This window comes from Candoia aspera, chromosome 5 (genome assembly GCF_035149785.1).
Source record: "Candoia aspera isolate rCanAsp1 chromosome 5, rCanAsp1.hap2, whole genome shotgun sequence".
NCBI classification, from domain to species: domain Eukaryota; kingdom Metazoa; phylum Chordata; class Lepidosauria; order Squamata; family Boidae; genus Candoia; species Candoia aspera.
Window position 1 is genome coordinate 98,477,323 of NC_086157.1, and position 23,050 is coordinate 98,500,372.

The 23,050-nt window shown below is 38.4% G+C and overlaps 1 protein-coding gene across 1 annotated transcript in view; it reads right to left on the reverse strand.

The window, feature by feature from the left end:
* Positions 1 to 1,706: 1,706 nt before the first annotated feature.
* The window catches only part of CUL5 (cullin 5), a 42,632-nt gene continuing 21,288 nt past the window's right edge, over positions 1,707 to 23,050 (reverse strand). Inside the window, exons 10-19 of the mRNA XM_063305822.1 lie at positions 21,394 to 21,501; positions 15,985 to 16,049; positions 14,766 to 14,898; positions 13,656 to 13,787; positions 12,915 to 13,038; positions 12,503 to 12,678; positions 12,230 to 12,391; positions 10,023 to 10,141; positions 7,549 to 7,672; positions 1,707 to 5,641 (exon numbers count right to left, since the gene is read on the reverse strand). Coding sequence (XP_063161892.1) covers positions 5,447 to 5,641; positions 7,549 to 7,672; positions 10,023 to 10,141; positions 12,230 to 12,391; positions 12,503 to 12,678; positions 12,915 to 13,038; positions 13,656 to 13,787; positions 14,766 to 14,898; positions 15,985 to 16,049; positions 21,394 to 21,501 — 1,338 coding nt within the window. The 3' untranslated portion in view covers positions 1,707 to 5,446. The remainder of the gene's footprint in view (positions 5,642 to 7,548; positions 7,673 to 10,022; positions 10,142 to 12,229; positions 12,392 to 12,502; positions 12,679 to 12,914; positions 13,039 to 13,655; positions 13,788 to 14,765; positions 14,899 to 15,984; positions 16,050 to 21,393; positions 21,502 to 23,050) is intronic.

Here is a 23,050-nt window from a genome sequence, read left to right on the forward strand (position 1 = left end):
AACCACTCTATTAAGGTTGACTGAGACCAGTCGGGGATTTTCCCAGCTAAAGCCTTAAACTCCAAGGCGTAATCAGCTACAGACAGTTGGCCCTGGGTAAGATCCTTCAGCGCCTTCTTAGCTCTTGCCTTGGCCAGAGGATCCTCAAGATGCAGCTTTAACGCCCACATGAAGTCCTCGAAATGAAGTTCAGGGGAGTCAGCCTCACTTAATTGAACATACCAGTCAGCCGCTCGACCCTTGGTGGCAATGGCAGTTATCTTAGCCTCTTCGGAAGGGAAGTATGCTCCAAACTGCCTCATGTAACTTTTAGCATTGGTTAGAAAGATAACTTGGTTGGATCCCCATCAAACTTGACAGAAAAGTATCTCACCCCCACTCCTGTTGGAGCGGAATCGGCGGCTACTTGAGTGGTTGGGCCCCAGGTTACAGTAGTTCTCCCTCTTCAGGGTGGGGACACTGGTGGTCAAGCTCTGTGGGGTGGAGATTCATCACGGAGCTGTCTCTGGCCCTGCTCCACCGGCGGTCCAGGTAGGAGGATGGGGGATGGTTGCGTGAAGCTGGGATCTCCTCCGCACCTCCCCTGCCCCCCCCAATGATAGAGACAGGTTTCTTAACATGTACTCCATCGATTCTATTTTGGCCTCCACCACTCTTAGCCTTTCAGGGGTTTGAGATTCCTCCCTCCCTCGCGTGTTAGGCTCTCTCTCTGTTGATACCGTGGTAGATTCTACGTCTGGGGTAAGTGGGAACCGATACTTCCAGGATGCCTGGGACATCCCTGGCTGGGGTTCTCCCATTTCATCACAGGTGATCAACTCTGCAGGCGATTTGCTGGGTGCCGGTTGCTCTGGTTCTCCCCCATCGTCAGAGTCCTCCACCTCAGGGCTGGAACTCGATTCCTCCCGAAAATCTGAAGGTTCCGGGGTGAGGCTGTTCTCCGCTCTTGACCGTTGACTCGGGCATCAAGCTAGCCGGCTCCCCAAGTCCCCCAGTCGTGAGCTTGGACTCGGCCATCGTTAACTATTTTCCCTCACAAGAAACTAATCTTGGTAGGAGCTAATGGTACAACTTTGGTGATTCTCAGCTTTATGTAATGAATGCCTATTCTAAAACACTATCAGACTCATGAGCAGGAATTCAAAGGTATCTGATTTATTAAAGAATAGTGTGCAGGACCACAGAGAAAGCTGAGAATGATAAAAGCGCGCCAAATGCAAACTAAAAACCCTCAGTGCAAATGAGATCCCTCCCCCCGTGGAATCTTCCCAAGTTCACAATCCCAGGTGCTCCTAACGGCTTCTGATGGTCTGCGGGAAAAGTCCTTGAACAGAGAACATAACCCAAACACATTCCATTGTAAGGAACGCAGATAGAGAGCTTGGTACAAGGTTTCACAGCAGCTCCCTCCCAAACAGAAACGCGCGTCAGCGCCATGGCACGTGAAACGTTACCATGTATAGTGTACATTGAAACACTGAACATGATGGTCACTGTTTAACCATTGTTTAGCATGTCATGTGAGCATAATTATCTTACTACAGCATTAATCAAGTAGATCCCAGTCCTACAAGACATGGAAAGAGCTGAAGATGCCATATTCAGACCTTGGCTAATATACCCCTTTTACTCAACATTCATTGATGTGTGGTAAAATTATAAATCAAAGAAATCCTTGGAGCAAAAAAGTCAAGATATTTTTAGAATATTTTATATTACATTTTATTTGCATGAAAATAAATTATACAACTTAAAAAATAAAATCCAAAAATTAAGCAGTACATCAAAATAGTTCAGCCAGACTGCCATACAAGAAACTGCTACCAGTCAAAATTGTACAGCATTATCTCATATGTAGTGGCATACATTCAAACTGTAAATTACCATATGTAGATAGATATTACAACCTCAGAAACTCAAGTTTGCGTTGCACTCCAGGCTACATATAGTCTATTAACAGAAATGCTCTTGAGTACTGTTTTATTTCACACATAGAACCTTGAATTTACAAACACAGCATTCCAGCTAGTTCCATGAAAATAATTTTGCACTCAAGATACCAAAATTTGTCCATGAACTTATCAAAATGTCTCCCCTCTGTATTTTAAAATTTGTACCTTTCACAAGATACTATAATGCAAATAAAATCCAAAGTGTTTGATTACTCAGGTCATGTTACTTTTAAAAAAAATGGGGAGGGCGGAAGAGAACCACCACTAAAACTTAAATTTAACTACACTATGCTCCAAGAAAAACAATAAATGAATAGGTAGCACACAGACATCAATGGGATTAAGAAAAAATGGAAGACTTCAAAATAGAGTATGAACCTCATTAGTTGTGACAAAGCATTTTATAAGTTATGGTTAAAATCAATGCAACCCACATTATTTTTCATAGAATATTTTTCACATTTAGAATATTACCTAATACAAACCATAGTGGCAATGCTTGTGACAACTTTTTTTTCCTAGAAGCAGCACCTCTTTATTCTAGGTCTTTGGAGGGAAAAAAAAATCCAAAGCTAAAAAATCAGCCTGAAAAGTGCCATATTGCAATGACTGATTATTTTATTTACTTTTAGATGTGAATGTTTCCACATTTCTGCATATATTTTTAAGCCAGTATAGTCTACCCTCTCAACATTAGCCTTAAGGGGACCTTGGTGAAAATGTCCAAACAAAAATGCTAAATGTGATGCTGCAGCTGTAAGAAAATTGCTGGTGTGTATTTTGAATCATGTTTTACATGGCATGTATTCCAATGTGCGTAAGTACTGAACTATGTTTATAGCATACTGTTTGTTCTATCTTCTGGGCCCTAAACCCACTTAAATTATGAATGAAGTAGGTATAAAAGGTGAGAGACAGTTAGTACTCAGTATTTTTTAATGTAAATAAGGACAGGCTTCCATTAGCAACACCCAATCAGCCACGTGAGCGCTCATCAAATGCTTCCACGTATGCCTGGGGCGTCTAGCAATTTTCCCTTCAGAAAAAAAAATCCCTTACACATCACTTGTCTCTGTTTCCAAGGGGCAGAGGAAGTGCAGAGAAAGGTAATTCTGCAGACTCATCTATTAAGCCGAAACTAAGTTATTTAGAGGTCAGACACAACATTCAACTTTTAAAAGACTTGCCCTGCTAAGAAAAGGAATCATTCTGAAAGTCAGATTGCTAGCATTTGGACATTACTAAATATGAGGTTGAGGGCTGCTTTGATATTCACTGCCTCATGCCTACTCCCTTCACAGCAGAAGTAACAGGAAGCATGTAAGTCAAAAGGACTCTTACCAAAGAATTTTAGAAATATGAACATACTTTCTAAACAATCTGTTTTGTCTTTTCTACCCACTCCTAACTTTACTTCCAAATCAAATGTGGAGTTCTAGAAATCCTGTAGCATGTACAAAAGACTTCCGGTAAACCAATTTTAGTTTTCTTTCCTTTAACATATACTGAATGTCGGATAATATGTACAACTTTTTCTGACTCTTATTCACAACATTTTGAGATCGAAATTTAACAATCCTATGTTAAGTTTGCAGTGAACACTTTAAAAAATATTAATCTCTATTCTACAAGTAATAAAAAATGCACATACAGAAGATGAGACTTCAGGTCAGCACCCTGTTTTCATTCACTTGTTTTTAAAACCCATGAACGTCTGCAGTCTCCACTGCGTCAGAGCAGGGTTGTCTCAACCTAGCCCTAGAACATTCTTCGCAGTTGGTAGTTATAATCTGCATGTGTGCATCAGTACAAGGTTTTGAGGCAGAATTCAACGGTCAGTTTCCACTGAGAATGAATTTTGGGAGGGGACAAATTTTTTCTCCCGTGGTCAAGTCACGCACTCTTAAAATTTACTCCGCAAGATTGTACACAGTGGGGGGAGAGAGGAAAAATCAGAAGGTGAAAATCTTACAGCCTGAGCTAACTTCCATTTCCACTGGATTATACTCCTGGCACTGTTTGATCTGTAACATGTAGCCCCCCCTGCTAAATTCACTTGGCCACACTTACAGTCTGCCTTGATCTTGCTTTTCTACCAAATCAGCAGCCACAGTCCAATGCTATCGCAGGTAACAACTGAAGGACAAGGGAACTCGTAGGCATTGCTAAACTTTCAAAGGTAGTTTTGCAAAGAGGTGCTAGCAATATGGCACAACAGGAAATCATTTTAGAAAAGCCAAAAGCTTGGAGTCCTTTATTAGCATTTATTTTAATCTGAAATTCTGTAATTTATTTGCCTCCTCTCAATATAGCAAACTTTATTTCACAGCTTTAGTACGTGTTTCTTCGCTTCAAATCTGAGGCAGATTTTTAAAAGGAAAAGAGAAAAGGGCCTTCAACTAGCGGTGGGTTCTATAGGTTCCACTACGCTTATGGGGCTGTGGTGCAACTGTTTTCAGTAGAAGAAGTCGACAGCCTGTGCTATTAACCAATCTGTCATCTGGTCTAATTGGACAAAATATTGCCTTCTTCCACACTGTATTTTTGTTTTTTTTCCAGAGTACAATTACATTTAAAAACGTAACATTAGATATTCTCAAATAAATAATGAAAGATATACATATATATATAAGGATTGTCAAAAATGTTAATTTCTATTTTGAGGGAATTGTTTACTGGTTATGTTTAATGCATTTACATTTCTGCAAGTATACTAAAATAGTGAATGTCACTATTAAATGTATAAACAAATACATTTAATATTTAATTTTGTTTCACTAAAAACAGATCATTCCATGAAAACCAGTGCTTAAAAGTGAACTTTTTTATTTTTAAAAAAGGGGGAGATTGAAGCAAACTATGGGACATATTTAATATATCCTGTTAGGACTACTAGTGTCCCAGTATTCAAATCCAATTTTCATACTGAAGCACTTGTTTAAGCTAACAGATAAATATGTATCTAGAGATGGGATGCATTTGTGTTTTGTTCAAATATGATACATGGGAAAGAGATCAAAAGGAGGACAGTATATTTAGGCAGTTGTTCCAAAACACAAAGAGTGAAGTGCTACATCTAATCTACTTGCTTCTCTCTTTTTTATGTGAAAATGAAAACTAGCAAGTTTTTCAGTGCATGAATATCTGAAAAATTTTCTTTGTGCAAGTTTAGTTAATATAAAAATCCCAGATCTGTTCTCTTCCAGGTGCAGATCAAATCCTAAAATTCTCACAATGGGCTCTCCATGAATGTGGTTTCCCCACAAAAACAGCATGCTGTTAAAAATGTGCACAAGATGAAGGGAACGCCATCATGCTAACTGAAAAAAAAGAAGAGGAGATTGACAAAACAAAGTCCTCTGGTAAGGTAAGGCAGGAATCTGAGTAAGTAATGCAGGTCAAACAAGTCCTTCTACAGCACAGCCTCCTTGTAGTTTTTCTGCCCAAACCACTTCCAATGTACATTTCTTGGCATTTTCCAGTAAATCCTTAGGCTATGCCATGTATATAAACGTATTGATATCAGATTCATCTCTTCTGATATATTTGTGTTCTATAAGCCATTCAATTTGCTCTTTTATCATTTTCTTCTGTGGCAAGAACATATTTTTTAATATCTCTACTAATTCAGTCTGAAGCTGAGCATTAGTAATTTTCTTCCGCATTTTCATTATTTGGATGATAGCCTCCTAAAGCAAGGGGGGAACAAAAAGGAAGAAAAATGCACTTTGGATATATTTGTCCAAGATGAGCAAAGTGGCTATAGCGAGCAAGTTGAAAGAGATACCGTATACACAATTGCACAAGCATCTATTTAGGTTAAACTAGAAGAGTTTGTTTTAGTAACTAGAAGGTCCAAAGACCTTAGATAAAGATACCCTTTATATACACACTTACCAGCATGGTTGCCTAAGGGTTGTTTTTAGTGATACGATTATCAGTCATGCAAGAAAAAGCTGTAATCATACAGCTAAATGGATGTAGCATAATCCTAATGTGCATCCCTATATCATACAAGACTATTGCTCTTATAACACTGACTCTTGTGAGGGAATGTAGAAGACAATTTTTGTTTGATCTTACTAGCTAATCCGGTGCAGAAAGTAAATAAGGTGACCTTGGTAAGATATCTACAGACCCTTTGGCCTAGGCCAATGTTTCTGAACCTTGGCAACTTTAAGACCTGTGGACTTCAACTCCCAGAATTCCCCAGCCAGCCAGCTGGCCTAGGCAGTGCAGCCTGCATATCTCCATTAAGGTCATCTTCTTTTATCTTCTACATCTATATCTTTCTCCAATCTGGCATTCACTAAATCATGCTGTCTGGGACTTCTGGGATTCGCAATCTCAAAACACCTCGAAGGTGCCAAACTGAGAAAGGCTTAGCTAACCTTTAAGTATGGACAGCATTATCCAACGTATGGGCAAAACAGGATAGAAGGACTACAGAAAGGAAGTGAAGCATTCAGAGTTGTAATTTGGACAGCTGATGGCAAACATTTCCTAAGTTACAGTTTGCAACACACAAAGTGATCTAGAATACTGATATGGCACTGCAATGCTAAATGCTACCAGTTACACACTGGCAACTGTCTACTTGATGGCCAATATTGCTCCTCTCCTAGAAACGTGTACACACACACCCCTCAAAGCCAGGAAACTTATATTTTAGTATTTTAGGTTTTCTTTTATATTTGCACATTTACATTTCTTTATATTTTAGACTTTTTTCTCCCTATACCTGCCAGATTCTACTAATGGGCACTTATTAGTAATGTCTTCATAATGTCAACCATGTAGTATGTGCCTAATGATGATGATGACAGCTGCTAGAACTTGGTAAAATTTTGACAGGCAATGCACCTTGAAAATGGTTCCCGGGCATCTTAACTGTAGTACCCATCATCTAAGAACTTTTAAGCAGAAATACCAAAATATCAACTTGGAATCTTCCCTTAGCACGTTCTACTTTATGATTTTCCCCCTGTGGTGCATATTCTGTAATCATGATTAATGCTGTGTATTTTGGCTTAGTTGTTGGTGGGATAAGTAGACTGTCCGCAGAACACTGAAAAGCCTTGGCCATCTGCTCCAATGGAGGTAACAAGGATTGGATACTTGCTTTCCAACATATTCCATTGGCCAAAAGAGTAAGATGCTTGCTTTCTATTATTATTAAAATGAAAGCAAAGGTTTTGCACTCAACACTGTTGCCTATTCTTCTGTGAAGCTGATTCCCAGACACAGCCCTAGTCACAATCCACAAAGTTTTGCTCCCCTTTCTTTCCTGCATTGTATATACTGGAATCTGCTCAAACTCTCTTCCTGAGGTGGCCTCTTCTCAGCTTGTGTCTTTTAACTTAGCAGAAAAACTAATTTTCACCTGCCTGCTTTGTGGAGCCCTTCTGATCACAAAGTCAGTTAGTTCTATATGAATCTCCACTTCCTATAATGTCAGTTCTACTCTCCTTCTTCTTAGATACACTGTGAAAGAAGGTGGGGGGGAGGCTGTCAAGCATCAAGACATAAATTTTTCAACAGCATACTCACATATCACATATCACACAAGGCAGCCACTTACAATCAGTTAACATACCTGGGTTCGTAATATTCTTAACTGGACTATCCCTTCATTCTCTTCTTCTCGCATTCTCTCTGTGGTTAACTGCAGTCTACCAATAAGGTTTATCTTACCTCTTTTTTGAACTTTAGCATTTTTTCTGAAAGAACAGATAGGAAATAGGAAAAATTGTGCAACATACTGAAACCACGTAACGTAGAGGAAGAATTTCATCACTTTGAGCGTTCATGTAAAACTATAGTAATACAGGTAGTCCTCGCTTAACAACCACAACTGGGACCAGACTTTCAGTTGCTAAGCAAAGCAGTCATTAAGCAAATCCCAATTTTACAACCTTTTTTGTGGTGGTTAAGTGAATTACTGCGTGTATTAAGCGAACCACATGGTTCCCCACTGATTTTGCTTGCCGGAAGCTGGCCAGGAAGGTCAAAAATGGTGATCGCGTGACTGCAGGATGTGCAATGGTCATAAATGTGAACTGGTTTCCAAGCGCCAAAATTGTGATCACGTGACCACCGGGATGCTGCAATGGTCGTAAGTGTGAAGACCAGTCATAAGTCATTTTTGCAGCAGTTTTAAGCCTGAACCTTCCCTAAATGAATGGTTATTAAACAAGGACTATTGTACATGTCCTCAAGTTATGACCATTTGTTCAGTGACCATTTGAAATTACGACAGCATTGAACGAAGGGACTTACGACCAGTCCTTAAAGTTCTGGCTGTTGCAGCACCCCCACAGTCGCATGAACAAAATTCAGGCACTTGGCAACCAGCTTGTGCTTATGACTGATTGCAGCCATGTGATCACCATTTGCAACCTTCCCTACCAGCTTCCCACAAACAAAGTCAATGGAGAAGCTGGCAGGGAAGGTTGCAAGTCACTCCACTAAGTTTTACCCCTGCCTTCTTTGCCTGAATGCACCCCACGCCCCCTTCCCGGGCCTCCCTGCACTTGCACACACCCTGTGCCCTCCTTCCCTGGCCTTCCTGAGCTTGCACTGCTCATGCTGCACCACAGCACCCCCCTCCCAACTTGTGTGAGGCCTGCACTGGGTCTCCCAGGGCCCCTCCCCCACCACGTGCGGTACTCCCGCACTGCTTACCTAGGACTCCCTCTGCTTCGCGCTTAACAACCTGTGCATCTTGGGTTATGACAACAGCTGGGACTGCCTGGATTGCCATCACTAAATGATGCGGTCACGTGATGTCATGCTTTACAACCGTATCACTTTGCAATGGCAGTCCCGGTCCCAACTGCAGTCGTTTAACTCAAGGACTACCTGTACATGCTTAATCCAATGGATGTAAGCATTTTATTGTTTTTAACCTTAGGCACAGATAAGACAAATATCTGAAGAACACTTTATGGTTTGACTGAGGAAAACAATACAACTCTAACAACTGAAAAGTACTGTCATTACATTTTTAATTCAAGTATAGGTAATTATGTACTAGTTTAAGTATCTTTTTAATTACTGATACACTGCATTTTGTGGCATCTATAATTCCTTTATGTTTCTTATACTTGCACCATTTTACCTTCATATTATGACCAGAATCTCTTTGTAAAACCCAGCACCTGTCTATTTTCCTACCATTATTACCAATACAAATCAGTTTAAGCATCCCTTCCTGTTTTAATACCACTAATTCTGTGCATACAATTAAAAAAAAAGTATTGACTTAAAGGAACTTCTCCAATAAAGTTCAAGGGAAAGCTTAATAACATGATATTGCAGCAAGTCAACCTGTGCCCCGATTGGAAATTCCTACAGGAAGTAATTGCCAAGAAACCTGAGAGAATTGTTAGAGATCCAAAGGGGCAAGTAATTTTCCTTGTCCAAAACTTTTTATCTTCAGTACGACTTTAAGAATTCTAGTGAGCTAAGAATCACTTTGTAAAAATTATCACAGGATAATACTTAGTGCATTACTGGAATACTTAAGAGATGAAAATAAGGGAGATGCAGCCACCTACACCATACAGCCATATGTTCTACAACTCTGCTTTACAGACGTTCAGTTATTTTACAAAGGGGAATGTGTTTCCAAAGATCCTTCATTAGCAAGAGAGATATAAATGAAATTAATTGTACTTCGTTTCAATAAAACTTGTGAAGAATGAAGTCTGCCATTTGATTTAAAAGAAGAGTTCAAAGAATATTTCAGTTCTGGTCTCCAGTCAACAAAATAGTTTTAACAAACTAAAACTTCAGGAGAGGAAAGATTGGTATTTCTAAAGCTGAATACAGCAGATATAGCAGAACACCTGAACCCCACAGGTTACTGCTCAAACATTTAACTCTTACAATTTCAAACTGTGCAAGCATAAAGATGTCAGGTGTTTGAAGTTTGATCCTAGTATGGTATTATCTCAAAACCCAACTTTAAGAGCAGCTTAATATTAAAAGTTAAGCATTAAATCAATATTAAAAGTTATCTTTGGATATCTGTAAAACATTTGGGAGTAGGCCAGTATCACTTCTTACATCAAGCTGAACTCCTGGTTCACTGAGAAGAGAGTTCCCTCTGTAAAGTCTTTGGGCGAATTGACTTGAGGTTCATATAGCAAAACCTGACGTTTCAACTTTGGAAATGCTACAAGAGACTGTAAAGAAGGAGAGAGAGAAAGAGGCCATGAAAATCGGATCTCAGACCAAATTTAGAGAAACTGATGCTACTTTCACATGCCTTCAATTAACAAAATTCTTTCACTAGTAATTTTAGTTACCTTAATTAGGTACTAAGGAAAAGCCTTACGTATTACATTTGAACATTCTCAAATGATAACTTTGAAAAGATCACCTGATATCACTGAGCCATTTTAGACTACTTATCAATGTATAAACGTTAAAAAAATGCATATATTAAGCAAAAAGACTTAACAAAACATATAAACAGAACTGCTTGTAATGTATTTCAAAAAGTTGTAACTGATATGAAAACAGGATAAAATAAGGATTGGAAAACTTAAGAGAAACTGAAATTGAAAAGATTGGTCTATCTGTTTGAAAAACGGTAAGGGGTAGGTATGTTATAATTTGATCTGTAATTTAATTCTTGCAGTGAATTGGTAAAATATTATTTTATTCACCTATAAATGAAAAACATTTTACAGAAACTATTTTGTGACAGATGCATTTATCCAAGCTTTGTGAAAATCATTCTGAAAGACTCTCTAAACTGAATGCAGAATCAATGCAGCACAGGCAAACAAAAAAACCTGCTTTTTAAAGAATAAGAATGCAAATAAATGATAAATAAGACAAAACATAAGTTTTATATATTCAGAAGATCCCATTTCAATTCCTGCTACTTTTAGAGAAAAAAAAAAAACCAGTGAAAAAATACATGGAAAACTACTGGCCAAGAATGTAGACTATGCTGATATTGATGGAGAAACAAATACCTTAAAAGCATTTTTGTAGGAAGTTCCAAATATTTATCAGCATATTAATATGCTTCAAGAAGAAGACTGATATGTAAGCTACTCATACAGTCTTTTAATGATATGACACTAGATTAGGTTTTGCATTCTTTTGCACTTCAGATTATCTAGTACAATACATCCATAGGATTAACAGTACACACAGTATGCAGTTTGTTTGTTTTTTTTTTAAAAAGGAAGCTTCTAAATAAGCAATCTGAAAGTAACAACACAGAAATAATAATAAATTAGTAAAGTATTGGCTGAGAGTCAGTTTGGTGTAGTGGTTAAGGTACCCGGCTACAATCCGGGAGACCATGAGTTCTAGTCCTGACTTAGACATGAAGAAAGATGGGTGACCTTGGGCCAGTCACTCTCAGCCCTAGGAAGGAGGCAGCAATGGCAAATCACTTCTGAAAATGTTGTTAAGAAAAACTGACTTTTCTAAGCAGTAGCCAGGAGTCAACACTGACATGAAGGCACAAACAAACAAAACAGTATGGGCTAGATGATATTACTGTTAGTTAGATTCATGACAGACTGAATAATTGCATGCCAGGAGTGCTTGTTAATGTCTTGACTTCAGCTTGGAGGGAAGTACTGGGCAGAATACTAGAGGGCTCTGTTCTCGGCCCTGTGCTACTTAACATTTTTGTAGATGATACAAAGCTGGGGGGGCAGGGGTAATACTTTAGAGGACAGAGAAAATATTAGAAAAGATCTAGCCAAGCTTATGCAATGGACTTAAATGAATAGGATGGAATTTAATAGGCAGAAATGTAACATTCTGCATTCAGGTAGAAAAATGAAAGGCACGTGTAGAAGATGAGGGAGACCTGGGCTGGTAGCCCTACATGTGAAAAGGACATAAGTGCTCTTAAAGACTGCAAATTAAACCTGAGTTTAACTTGCAGGATCATAGAATCCAGATCATACGAAGTAGTATTTCTTCTCTGGTCAGTAGTATTTAGTAGTATTTCTTCTCTGGCCAGTTCTGAGCACTACAGTTCTAATCACACAATGCCAAATTGAAGCAAGAAAAATGGTAGCTTCTTTGGAAAAAAAATGTAAATTATAAATTGAGTTAAGAATGCAATAATTTCTATAAACAGATAATGAGCTTCCCATCTTCCCTTCAAATATAACTAGATTTTATTTAAAAAGCAGAAAAGGTTAAAAACTGTGCTTTGTTACAAAAGTTGCTGCCCACATTTCATACGCAGATTCTCATAATACTATTACAAAACATTTAAAGAACCAAAGACATACCCACAAAGTTCTCCTAAGCTCAGCATCTGGAAGTTCTGTTGCTAGCTTAAGGTTTTCAAAGCTAATTTTTTCTCGGGGCCTTTGATTCCATGCAAAAAGCACAGCCAACTGAAATGTTGTAACCTCCAAGTCATACTGACCAACTTCATTCTTGAAAGTTATCTGTTAATAAGACCAAAAATTGCCAACTAAGTTAAATACAATCTTACTTTCAGTGTGCCAAAACCAAACAGAAATACAAAATGGAGGCAAGTGACACACATGCATGCTTACAATTCCATTGGACATTAAATGATGCCAGTGAAGCTTCCTGCCACTGTGGTTCTTTTTGTAGAACTCTTCAACCTCAGGGATGAGGTCTTCTAATTCCGTAGGCAGTGATACAAAAACTTTTTCAGAACTTCTGGACCAGGCCCCAGCATTTAAAATTTTAATATTCACAGAATCAGCTGTACATGAAACAAAACAGAAAGCTCATCCTGGTAACACTAAAACGATCAACCAGTATATGAGTCTTAAGTAGAGAATAGTCTCTGACAGAGTCAAAGAAACTGACTGCATAATTCTGTATTATAATTATCCAATTTGGATTTGCTAATGATGGAAAAGCAGGATAAACAAGTCTAAATAATCTTGGCTCTCTATAACAGTGAGAATTTTTAAAAAGTAACAAGAATAAAAGTACCTGGGAGGGCCAGTTTATTATTTTTGTGCATTTCCTTGAAGGCCTGGTTAAGATCTTCAGATACCTTAATATCCTGAAACATCCTTGCCAATTTATTTACATAATCTGCTGGCATACCTACTTCCTGCACAGAGAGAGGATTGAAGCAATAATTACGCATTTTAAATACAGTAAACACTAACTAGGGATCTTCTTTAGTAACTATTAGGGCTATGCAAAATCATTTCAAGGACACTTAGCAAAGCAAATGAAGTGACCCTTCAAACCTGCCTCCTCAAGCATCAAAGTGCCCCTCTGAGTGGTTTTGTACAGCTCTAACTAGCTATTACAACTAGCAATATCTACATACTAACATATTATGGACTAGACTGCATAATACTGCAGAAAAGGAAAGAAGAACAATTCATTTCCCACATAAAATGTACCCATCTGGAAAAGCAACTAATCAATGCTTCACTTACATTCTTGTGTGGGGAGAAGCAACAAGGACTGGATTCAAACTACAGACCACCAACTAGCAATCTTGTGTATATAATTTTTTGTTAAATCATCATTAGGGCCTTAACATACAAAGTTTTAAGTTCAATTCTTATTAGAAATTTTTAAATAATCTATCTGCTGATTAACATAAAGAGTAGGCCATAGATAATTTAAGATTCAGTAATTCACAGTATGTGTGATTTTTAATTAAAAACTATGCTTTCAAAGGAAGAGAGTGGACAACAGGATTGATAAACTTACTCGCAGCCATTCAACCATGTTCTCTTCTATTTCGCTGTCTGCTGATATGTCCAATATAAGACGCCGTGTTAAATGAGCTTTGTGGTATCTCATAAAAACATCTTTGTTCTGTACATACTTGAGTACCAATAGCTGTTTTTAAAAAGCATTAGACATGTTTTGGTGATTGCTATTAAAATTTATTCCTATTGCAGAACAGCACCTCCAGAGTACATTTTGTAAAGAATAGTTCTAGTCTATTAACCCCCACCCTTCCAAAAAAAAATCCTACGTATATCAACATATTCCATCACCATGGAACAAAAAATATTATCACATCATTTACACTGAAACATCCATATTACTGCCTTTGATCACAAACGTATTTTATATAGCCGCAGCTTAAATGTTCTAATATGAACCGTTCCAAAATGAAACACAGTTGTCAGTCCTTTCCCCTAATAAGGATAGTGATTACTAATCAGTGATAGGAAATGTTCTGAGGTGCAAATTAGTTTAAGTTAACATACTGATACTGCACTAGTTTGACATACCAATCTGCTATTAGGATTAGACAGTCATCTTTAATCAGAAATCAAGATATTATGTGATTTTTAAAGCGATTCAAACATAACCATTATTACAGTTTAGAAAAAGCATAGTTTTAAATAAAATCTGTTGAGATGGTTTCTCTCAAAAAGCAATTTTGAAATAGGATGTCGACATCTCTCCCTGGCCACTTTAGCACCAAAATCACTGAGGGTTTCATTTAAATCCAGTGAAGAATATAAAAATAAAGCTACAATCTTAAACTTACTTCTCAAGGGAATATCACCACACTCAGTAGAACTTTTGAGTCCTAATGTATAGGACTGCACTATTAATGATATGTAACCATTAACTATATTATTGGTGACACCTTGCCCCCATCAGCAACTACCTTAAAGGCTAAATCAGTATGTCACTGCATTCTAATTGTGACTAGCCTCCCATCGCTATAAATTCAGATTTAGATAACAGAGCAATGCCCTGACGGTTTTGAGAGAAGGCAGAAAGACCTTGAGGGGAAATTACCCAAACCTCACATTTATTTCTCTCAAATAAAAAACTGGAAACAGCAAAAGAACATACCACTTCTTTAAGTTTTGCTTCTATTTCTTCAGAGGTTAATTTTTTGCTTAGTGGTGTTTTTCTTAATAACATATCACAATAATTTGCAAGTAGCTCTGGGCACTTGGACTCAGGTTGTGTTTTCAATCCAACACTAAATAAAAAAGAAAAATACTAGCCAAAAGGTTATGCAGGACCACCAATGTAGATTTCATGCCATTATATAAACTTGTACCTTTATGAATAAATAAGGGGGAAATCCCTTAAGTTAAAACAATCAACATTTTTACACATTTTTCCCATTTACTTCTTTTATTTCAAAGGACCTACGTATATTAATTTATAGATGTAACTAAAAAAATTTACAAGAAAATATACATGGGAAACTACAGAAAAGAAGTGCAGCATGCATGAGAAATGAAAACTTAAATACTGTAAGACTCTGAAAGAATTGTCAAGACATCTTCTAAACTATGCCAATTTAATGTGCTTTAAAATCACAGCTATGGTTTTAAGCTAATATGCAAAAATATCTAGAAACATTTTTTTTCTGAATATATAAACATTTACATGAGTATTTGATTCTACTTAATTTCCTAGTCCGGCAAGGTTGCCCATGTGTTGTCTGAGTGAGATTCCCTGATGGTCTCTCATCCAAGTCCTAACAAGGTCTGATTCCACTTAACTTCCTAGTCTGGACAAGGTTGGCCATGTGCTGTCGCCAGGAAAGCATCTTTATTTTTATTCAGTCTGTAATCCACTACTATTCCAATTTAATGTTTAAAATCACAATCATAGTTTTAAGCAAATACGCAAAACTATCTAGAAACGTTTCTTTTTGAATATATAAACATTTAAATGAGTGTTCTATAGTGTAATGCTATTGTCATAGGTAACCTAACTGAACCTAAGTTCTGACAGCAAATCGTAATCTTAAGTGAATCACCATTATCAGCAAGGGAGTTTGGAGACTGCATTAAACCAGAACAGAAATGGATTTTGACTGTTTTGGGAGTAGACACATATGCCTATTCAATAGTGATATCTGAGATTTAGTACTATGCAGATGCTTCAGTGCACTTTATTTCAAGTTTTGGGGATTGTCCAGGTTAAAAAAAATATACCTAAGCTTTGTAGAAAATAAGGAAAATACTAAATATTCATTCAAAATATAATAAACTTGTCTGATCAATCAAAAATTAAATGCTGTTATTTTCAAGTACTCATTCAAATTACTTACCCCTTCTGTTTCAATGGCAATTCAAGTTTAAATATTGTAGCATCATTAACAACTGCTTTATATGCCTAAAATAAAAATAAGATTCAATCTACTCCGTTTGTACCAAAATATATTCTTAAAAATGAAAATCACCCTTCTTTCTCAAGAACTTTCCCATATCACATTGAGAAAATAGCCAAAGCACAGAAAATATCTGTAAGACTCACAATTTTTAGGGAGGTTTGAAGGTTACTGTTGCTTCAAACTTTTGCTCAAGAAAAAGGGGGAAAGAATACAGAAGAAAGGAAGGGGACAGGGTTGCAAGCCTGCAGGATGCTCCTAGTCACCAAACTAGCCCATGGTGACATTTGAGCCTGCTAAACTTTAGAAACATGCTAACTGTGTCACCTGCTTTCAAGGCAAAGAATATTCATTAAATCACTGAAGGGCATTTAGGCCATCGATTCCAGTCCCCTGTTCAATGCAGAAAGCCCAGTAAAATATCACTGACAGTGACTGTCTGAACACATAACATGAGGACTGAGGACTGCTACTACAAATTTCTCCTGAGAGGCTGGTTTATCAGCCATGGAGGACCGGAAGAGCTCAGTCTTCTGGCTACACAATCCATATGCCAGTGTTTCTTAAAGTGTAGTCCAAGGGCCCTTGGGGGTTTCCCAAGACCCTTGCAGGGGTTCACTAAATCAAAATTTGCCAGATATTGAAAATATTTGCCAAAATTTAAAACAATGTCATTCTCCTCATTATAATTTTTTGTTGTTAAGAAATACAGGGTTCTTTCATTAAAAGTATTTTATTTCTGTTAATGTCTAATGGGTTATTGCAATTTTAATTTTTAATATGGTAACTATTGATAAACATAACCCATACAAACAAAAGCTCTTTTGAGGTCCTCTATAATTTTTAAAAGTGGGAAGGGGTCCCGAGAGCAAACAGTTTAAGAAATATGGCTCTATGCTATACCACCAGGAGGCTACCCTACTGAAATTTATTTATTCATTCAATTTTTATCCCATTACAATTTTGCAACTCTCACTGGTTGCAATCTCACAATAAGAACAACAGAATTAAAACAACATACAATCCAACTCATAAAAACACAAGCAAAGTGAGCTGAAAAACAGTAAGAACATAATGCACATAATGTTACTCAGAAGCTCTTCAAAACAACTGTAATTTAAGGACTTCTAAAAGCTACTTCAGCAAAGGATCGTTACCTTGTCGTGGTGCTGGAGCTTGAGCACCTCAATGATGCCATGAGCTAAACCGTGAAGGGCCACCCAAGACGGGAAGGTCATGACAGAGAGGTCAGACTAAATGCGACCCCTGGGGAAGGTAATGGCAACCCACCCCAGTATTCTTGCCATGAAAACTAAATGGATCAGTACAACCAGAGATATGTCGGTATACCATCGGAAGATGAGACCCCCAGGTCGAAAGATGGTCAAAATGCTACTGGGGAGGAACAGAGGATGAGCTCAACTAGCCCCAGACGTGATGACGCAGCTAGCTCAAAGCCGAAAGGACGGCTAGCGGCCGACGGTGCTGGTGGTGAACGGCGAATCCGATGTTCTAAGGATCAACACACCATTGGAACCTGGAATGTAAGATCTATGAGCCAGGGCAAATTGGATGTGGTTATTGGTGAGATGTCAAGATTAAAGGTAGACATTCTGGGCGTCAGTGAACTGAAATGGACTGGAATGGGCCACTTCACATCAAATGACCACCAGATCTACTACTGTGGACAAGAGGACCACAGAAGAAATGGAGTAGCCTTCATAATTAATCGTAAAGTGGCTAAAGCAGTGCTTGGATACAACCCAAAAAACAATAGAATGATCTCAATTCGAATTCAGGGCAAGCCATCTAACATCACAGTGATCCAAATATACGCCCCAACCACAGATGCTGAAGAAGCTGAAGTAGAGCAGTTCTATGAGGATCTGCAGCACCTACTGGACAACACGCCTAAAAGAGATGTTATTTTCATCACGGGAGACTGGAATGCTAAGGTGGGCAGTCAAATGACACCTGGAATTACAGGTAAGCATGGCCTGGGAGAACAAAACGAAGCAGGACATAGGCTGATAGAATTTTGCCAAGACAACTCACTCTGCATAACAAACACTCTCTTCCAACAACCTAAGAGACGGCTTTATACATGGACTTCCCCAGATGGACAACACCGAAATCAGATTGACTACATCCTTTGCAGCCAAAGGTGGCGGACATCTATACAATCGGTAAAAACAAGACCTGGAGCTAACTGTAGTTCCGATCACGAACTTCTTACTGCACAATTTAGGATCAGACTAAAGAGATTAGGGAAGACCCACAGATCAGCTAGATATGAGCTCACTAATATTCCTAAGGAATATGCAGTGGAGGTGAAGAATAGATTTAAGGGACTGGACTTAGTAGATAGGGTCCCAGAAGAACTCTGGACAGAAGTTCGCAACATTGTTCAGGAGGTGGCAACAAAATACATCCCAAAGAAAGAGAAAACCAAGAAGGCAAAATGGCTGTCTGCTGAGACACTAGAAGTAGCCCAAGAAAGAAGGAAAGCAAAAGGCAACAGTGATAGGGGGAGATATGCCCAATTAAATGCAAAATTCCAGAGGTTAGCCAGAAGAGATCAGGAATTATTTTTAAACAAGCAATGCGCGGACGTGGAAGAAGACAATAGAATAGGAAGGACAAGAGACCTCTTCCAGAAAATTAGAAACATTGGAGGTAAATTCCAGGCCTAAATGGGTATGATCAAAAACAAAGATGGCAAGGACCTAACAGAAGAAGAAGAGATCAAGAAAAGGTGGCAAGAATATACGGAAGACCTGTATAGGAAGGATAACAATATCGGGGATAGCTTTGACGGTGTGGTCAGTGAGCTAGAGGCAGACATCCTGAAGAGTGAGGTTGAATGGGCCTTAAGAAGCATTACTAATAACAAGGCAGCAGGAGACGACGGCATCCCAATTGAACTGTTCAAAATCTTGAGGGATGATGCTGTCAAGGTAATGCATGCTATATGCCAGCAAATTTGGAAAACACAAGAATGGCCATCAGATTGGAAAAAATCAACTTATATCCCCATATCAAAAAAGGGAACACTAAAGAATGTTCAAACTATCAAACAGTGGCACTCATTTCACATGCCAGTAAGGTAATGCTCAAGATCCTGCAAGGTAGACTTCAGCAATTCATGGAGCGAGAATTGCCCGATGTACAAGCTGGGTTTAGAAAAGGCAGAGGAACTAGGGACCAAATCGCCAATATCCGCTGGATAATGGAAAAAGCCAGGGAGTTTCAGAAAAACATCAATTTCTGTTTTATTGACTATTCTAAAGCCTTTGACTGTGTGGACCATAACAAATTGTGGCAAGTTCTTAGTGGTATGGGGATACCAAGTCATCTTTTCTGCCTCCTGAAGAATCCGTATAACGACCAAGTAGCAACAGTAAGAACAGACCATGGAACAACGGACTGGTTTATGATTGGGAAAGGAGTACGGCAGGGCTGTATACTCTCACCCTACCTATTCAACTTGTACGCAGAACACATCATGCGACATGCTGGGCTTGAGGAATCCAAGGCTGGAGTTAAAATTGCTGGAAGAAACATTAACTATTTCAGATATGAAGATGATACCACTTTGATGGCTGAAAGCAAAGAGGAACTGAGGAGCCTTATGATGAAGGTGAAAGAAGAAAGTGCAAAAGCTGGCTTGCAGCTAAACCTCAACAAAACCAAGATTATGGCAACCAGCTTGATTGATAACTGGCAAATAGAGGGAGAAAACGTAGAAGCAGTGAAAGACTTTGTATTTCTAGGTGTGAAGATTACTGCAGATGCTGACTGCAGTCAGGAAATCAGAAGACGCTTAATCCTTGGGAGAAGAGCAATGACCAATCTTGATAAAATAGTTAAGAGCAGAGACATCACACTGACAACAAAGGTCCGCATAGTTAAAGCAATGGTGTTCCCCATAGTAACATATGGCTGCGAGAGCTGGACCATAAGGAAGGCTGAGAGAAGGAAGATCGATGCTTTGGAACTGTGGTGTTGGAGGAAAATTCTGAGAGTGCCTTGGACTGCAAGAAGATCAAACCAGTCCATCCTCCAGGAAATTAAGCCAGACTGCTCACTTGAGGGAATGATATTCAAGGCAAAACTGAAATACTTTGGCCACATAATGAGAAGACAGGACACCCTGGAGAAGATGCTGATGCTAGGGAGAGTGGAGGGCAAAAGGAAGAGGGGCCGACCAAGGGCAAGGTGGATGGATGATATTCTAGAGGTGACGGACTCTTCCCTGGGGGAGCTGGGGGTGTTGACGACTGACAGGAAGCTCTGGCGTGGGCTGGTCCATGAAGTCACGAAGAGTCGGAAGTGACTAAACAAATAAACAACAAAAGCTACCAGGAACTGTTCCCATTTTGTGTGTATTGTCCTTTTAACTGTCAAGTAAGGTTATGAAATCCCTCTTTTGCACATCCACTGGGCTGTGTGAGTGGATGCTACCTGGAAGACAGGAACTGGCAGCAGGAACTATCAAACCACTATTGCAAAGTAGAAGGTGAGGCCAGGATGCAGAGGTTTGAAGCCTCCAGCCTTACAGCCCACAAATTCAGATGTTTTTCTGTAGCTTGTTACCCTGCTCTGAATGTGTTTATACTTCCAGATCTTCAAGGTGAAATAGAATAAAGTGAAACTATTATTTCTATGATCCCCAGCGAAAATGTCTCAGTGGGATTGCCTGATGGTCTCTCATACAAGTCCTAACAAGGTCTGATTCTACTTAACTTCCTGGTCTGGACAAGGTTGGCCGTGTGTTGTCACCAGGAAGGAATCTTTATTTTTATTCAGTTTGTAATGAAGTACTATTTCAAAACGTTTTTTGTAAGTACTGTTACCTAGTCAGGCACATTAAATCTCATTGTTATTTTCAGACCCTTTCTCTAACCTATCAAGATCTTTTAAAAATGTTATTTCTGGGTTCTAAGGTGTTATGTCATAGTAAACATATTCCTCATTTTTTGTGAAATTTGAAGTGTTACAATTTTCAATTCTATCCTGATTATCTGAGAAGTCTCCAGTTAATAATGGTTTTCATGCAGATACTGATGAATCTTGCTGGAGCCAGATTACAAGTACAGCAGTAAGCAATGCAAATATGCAAATAAAACCTTGCAGTTAATACTTAACTTTCTACAGAAAGCCTAATCTCTAGTAATTTATAATACTTCATTGGTATGATGCAAATTCCATAAACACTTACAATATCTAGACTAATGTTTATTTGTTTAAAATATTTGTATGTTACTTCCTGTTTTTTAAAAAAAAAAACTAATCCATTTTTAAACACATAGCATCAAAAAATGAAACAAAAACCAGTTGGTAACTTACTTTATCTCTGGCAGTAAGAAATCTCGGGTCATCTTGAAAGGCTTCTTTAACTAACTTGCTAAATCTATTAAACAGTGTAAGCAATTGTTCTACATACTTTTCAGAATCCTAAAAAGTGAAAAGCAAAACAAAAAATAAAAAACCAAATCTGTGAGGACAAAATAGCACACAATTGTAAACAACTGTTTGAAAAACCTCTCTCTCTTTTTGTGTGTGCTAAAACTGCATTTCTGGTATAGCAGTCATGAGGCCAGAAATACTACAATAAAGTACAAATGCACTTCTTGTGGCCTACTTTGTACCCCAGGAAATCACAGTTTGGAAATGCAGTTTGTCTTTTTATCAATAGAAAAAATTCATTAGCTGTTGCCACAAAAATATATTTCTTGGAGAAAAGTCCTAACTCATTATATATCACTTTCAACTTTCTGTTTCAGCTATCTGATGTTCTTACTGTTTCAACAGCTAGTTATCTGAGGGACCATTTCATCCCACTGAGTCATGCAGAGAGGGCATGCTATGGACCCCGTCGGTAAGGGAATTCCACTTGGCGGGGTCCAGGAGGCGGGTCTTCTCTGCAGTGGTGCCCACCCTCTGGAAATTCTGCCCCCGGAGATGAGGCAGGCCCCTTTGCTCCTGGCCTTCCGGAAGAACTTGAAGACCTGGCTCTGCCGCCTCGCCTGGGGTGGGAAGGGGAATAGTTCTTCCTAGGGGTGGCTGGCACTGTAGAACCCTCCCCACTGAATTAGATCTTATAGCAACTTGGATTTTATACTCATTTTTATCTTCTATTTATATTTGGCTGTTTTGTATTATATTTTTATATGTTTATGGTTTTGTTAATTTTATTGTAAACTGCCCAGGGTCCCCCTTTTGGGGGAGATGGATGGTGATAAAATTTGAAAAATAAAAATAAAAAAAATAAATAATTCAGATGTAATGCCAAACAATTCGTTTTATAAGAACGTACAGTAAAAAAAATCATGAAGTTGCTTCTCCTGTTACGGATGGCAACACTCTGATGTTGGTTTGAACCACTGGATGAAGCTGCCAACTAACTGGCTTCACACTAGGAACACTGAAACAAAGGAAAGGAGAGCAATGCAAGCCAGAACATTCAATCTTCACCTCAGTGACTATGCTTCAACTGTTATCTTGGCTCATCTTGCAAGCCAAGGTGCTTTCAAGCAATAGATGGGAGAAGAAAAAAAAAACAAATAGAGCAAAATCTTTCAAAGCAGGGATTCTTGCTTGTTACTCTTAGAACAAGCCAGAGACATAAAATAGGGCTGATTTCCAACATGAGGAGAAAGCTAGAGTGCCTAGTTCAGACAATCTGGCTACCAAACTATGGATGAAGTCCTTTGTTATTTTTTTTAGCAATATCTGCTTTTAGCAATTGCTTGGGGGAGAGCCAGTGAGAGTATCCGAATCAATATACTGCTCATTTGCAAGCAAGCCAGAATTCAAAAAAAGTCTGGTTTCTTGTTTTGTCTGCTCATTCATTGTGTGCTAGCATTAAGTGCAAAATGGAAAGCAGAGTCAAGGTTTAATTTATATTTGATGGAGGAAGCCTGACTAGTTTAGTCACAGCTGCTTCAAAACTTCTAAGGCCTTTATCTACAGTAAAAGATTTAGGTAATTAATAATACCAATT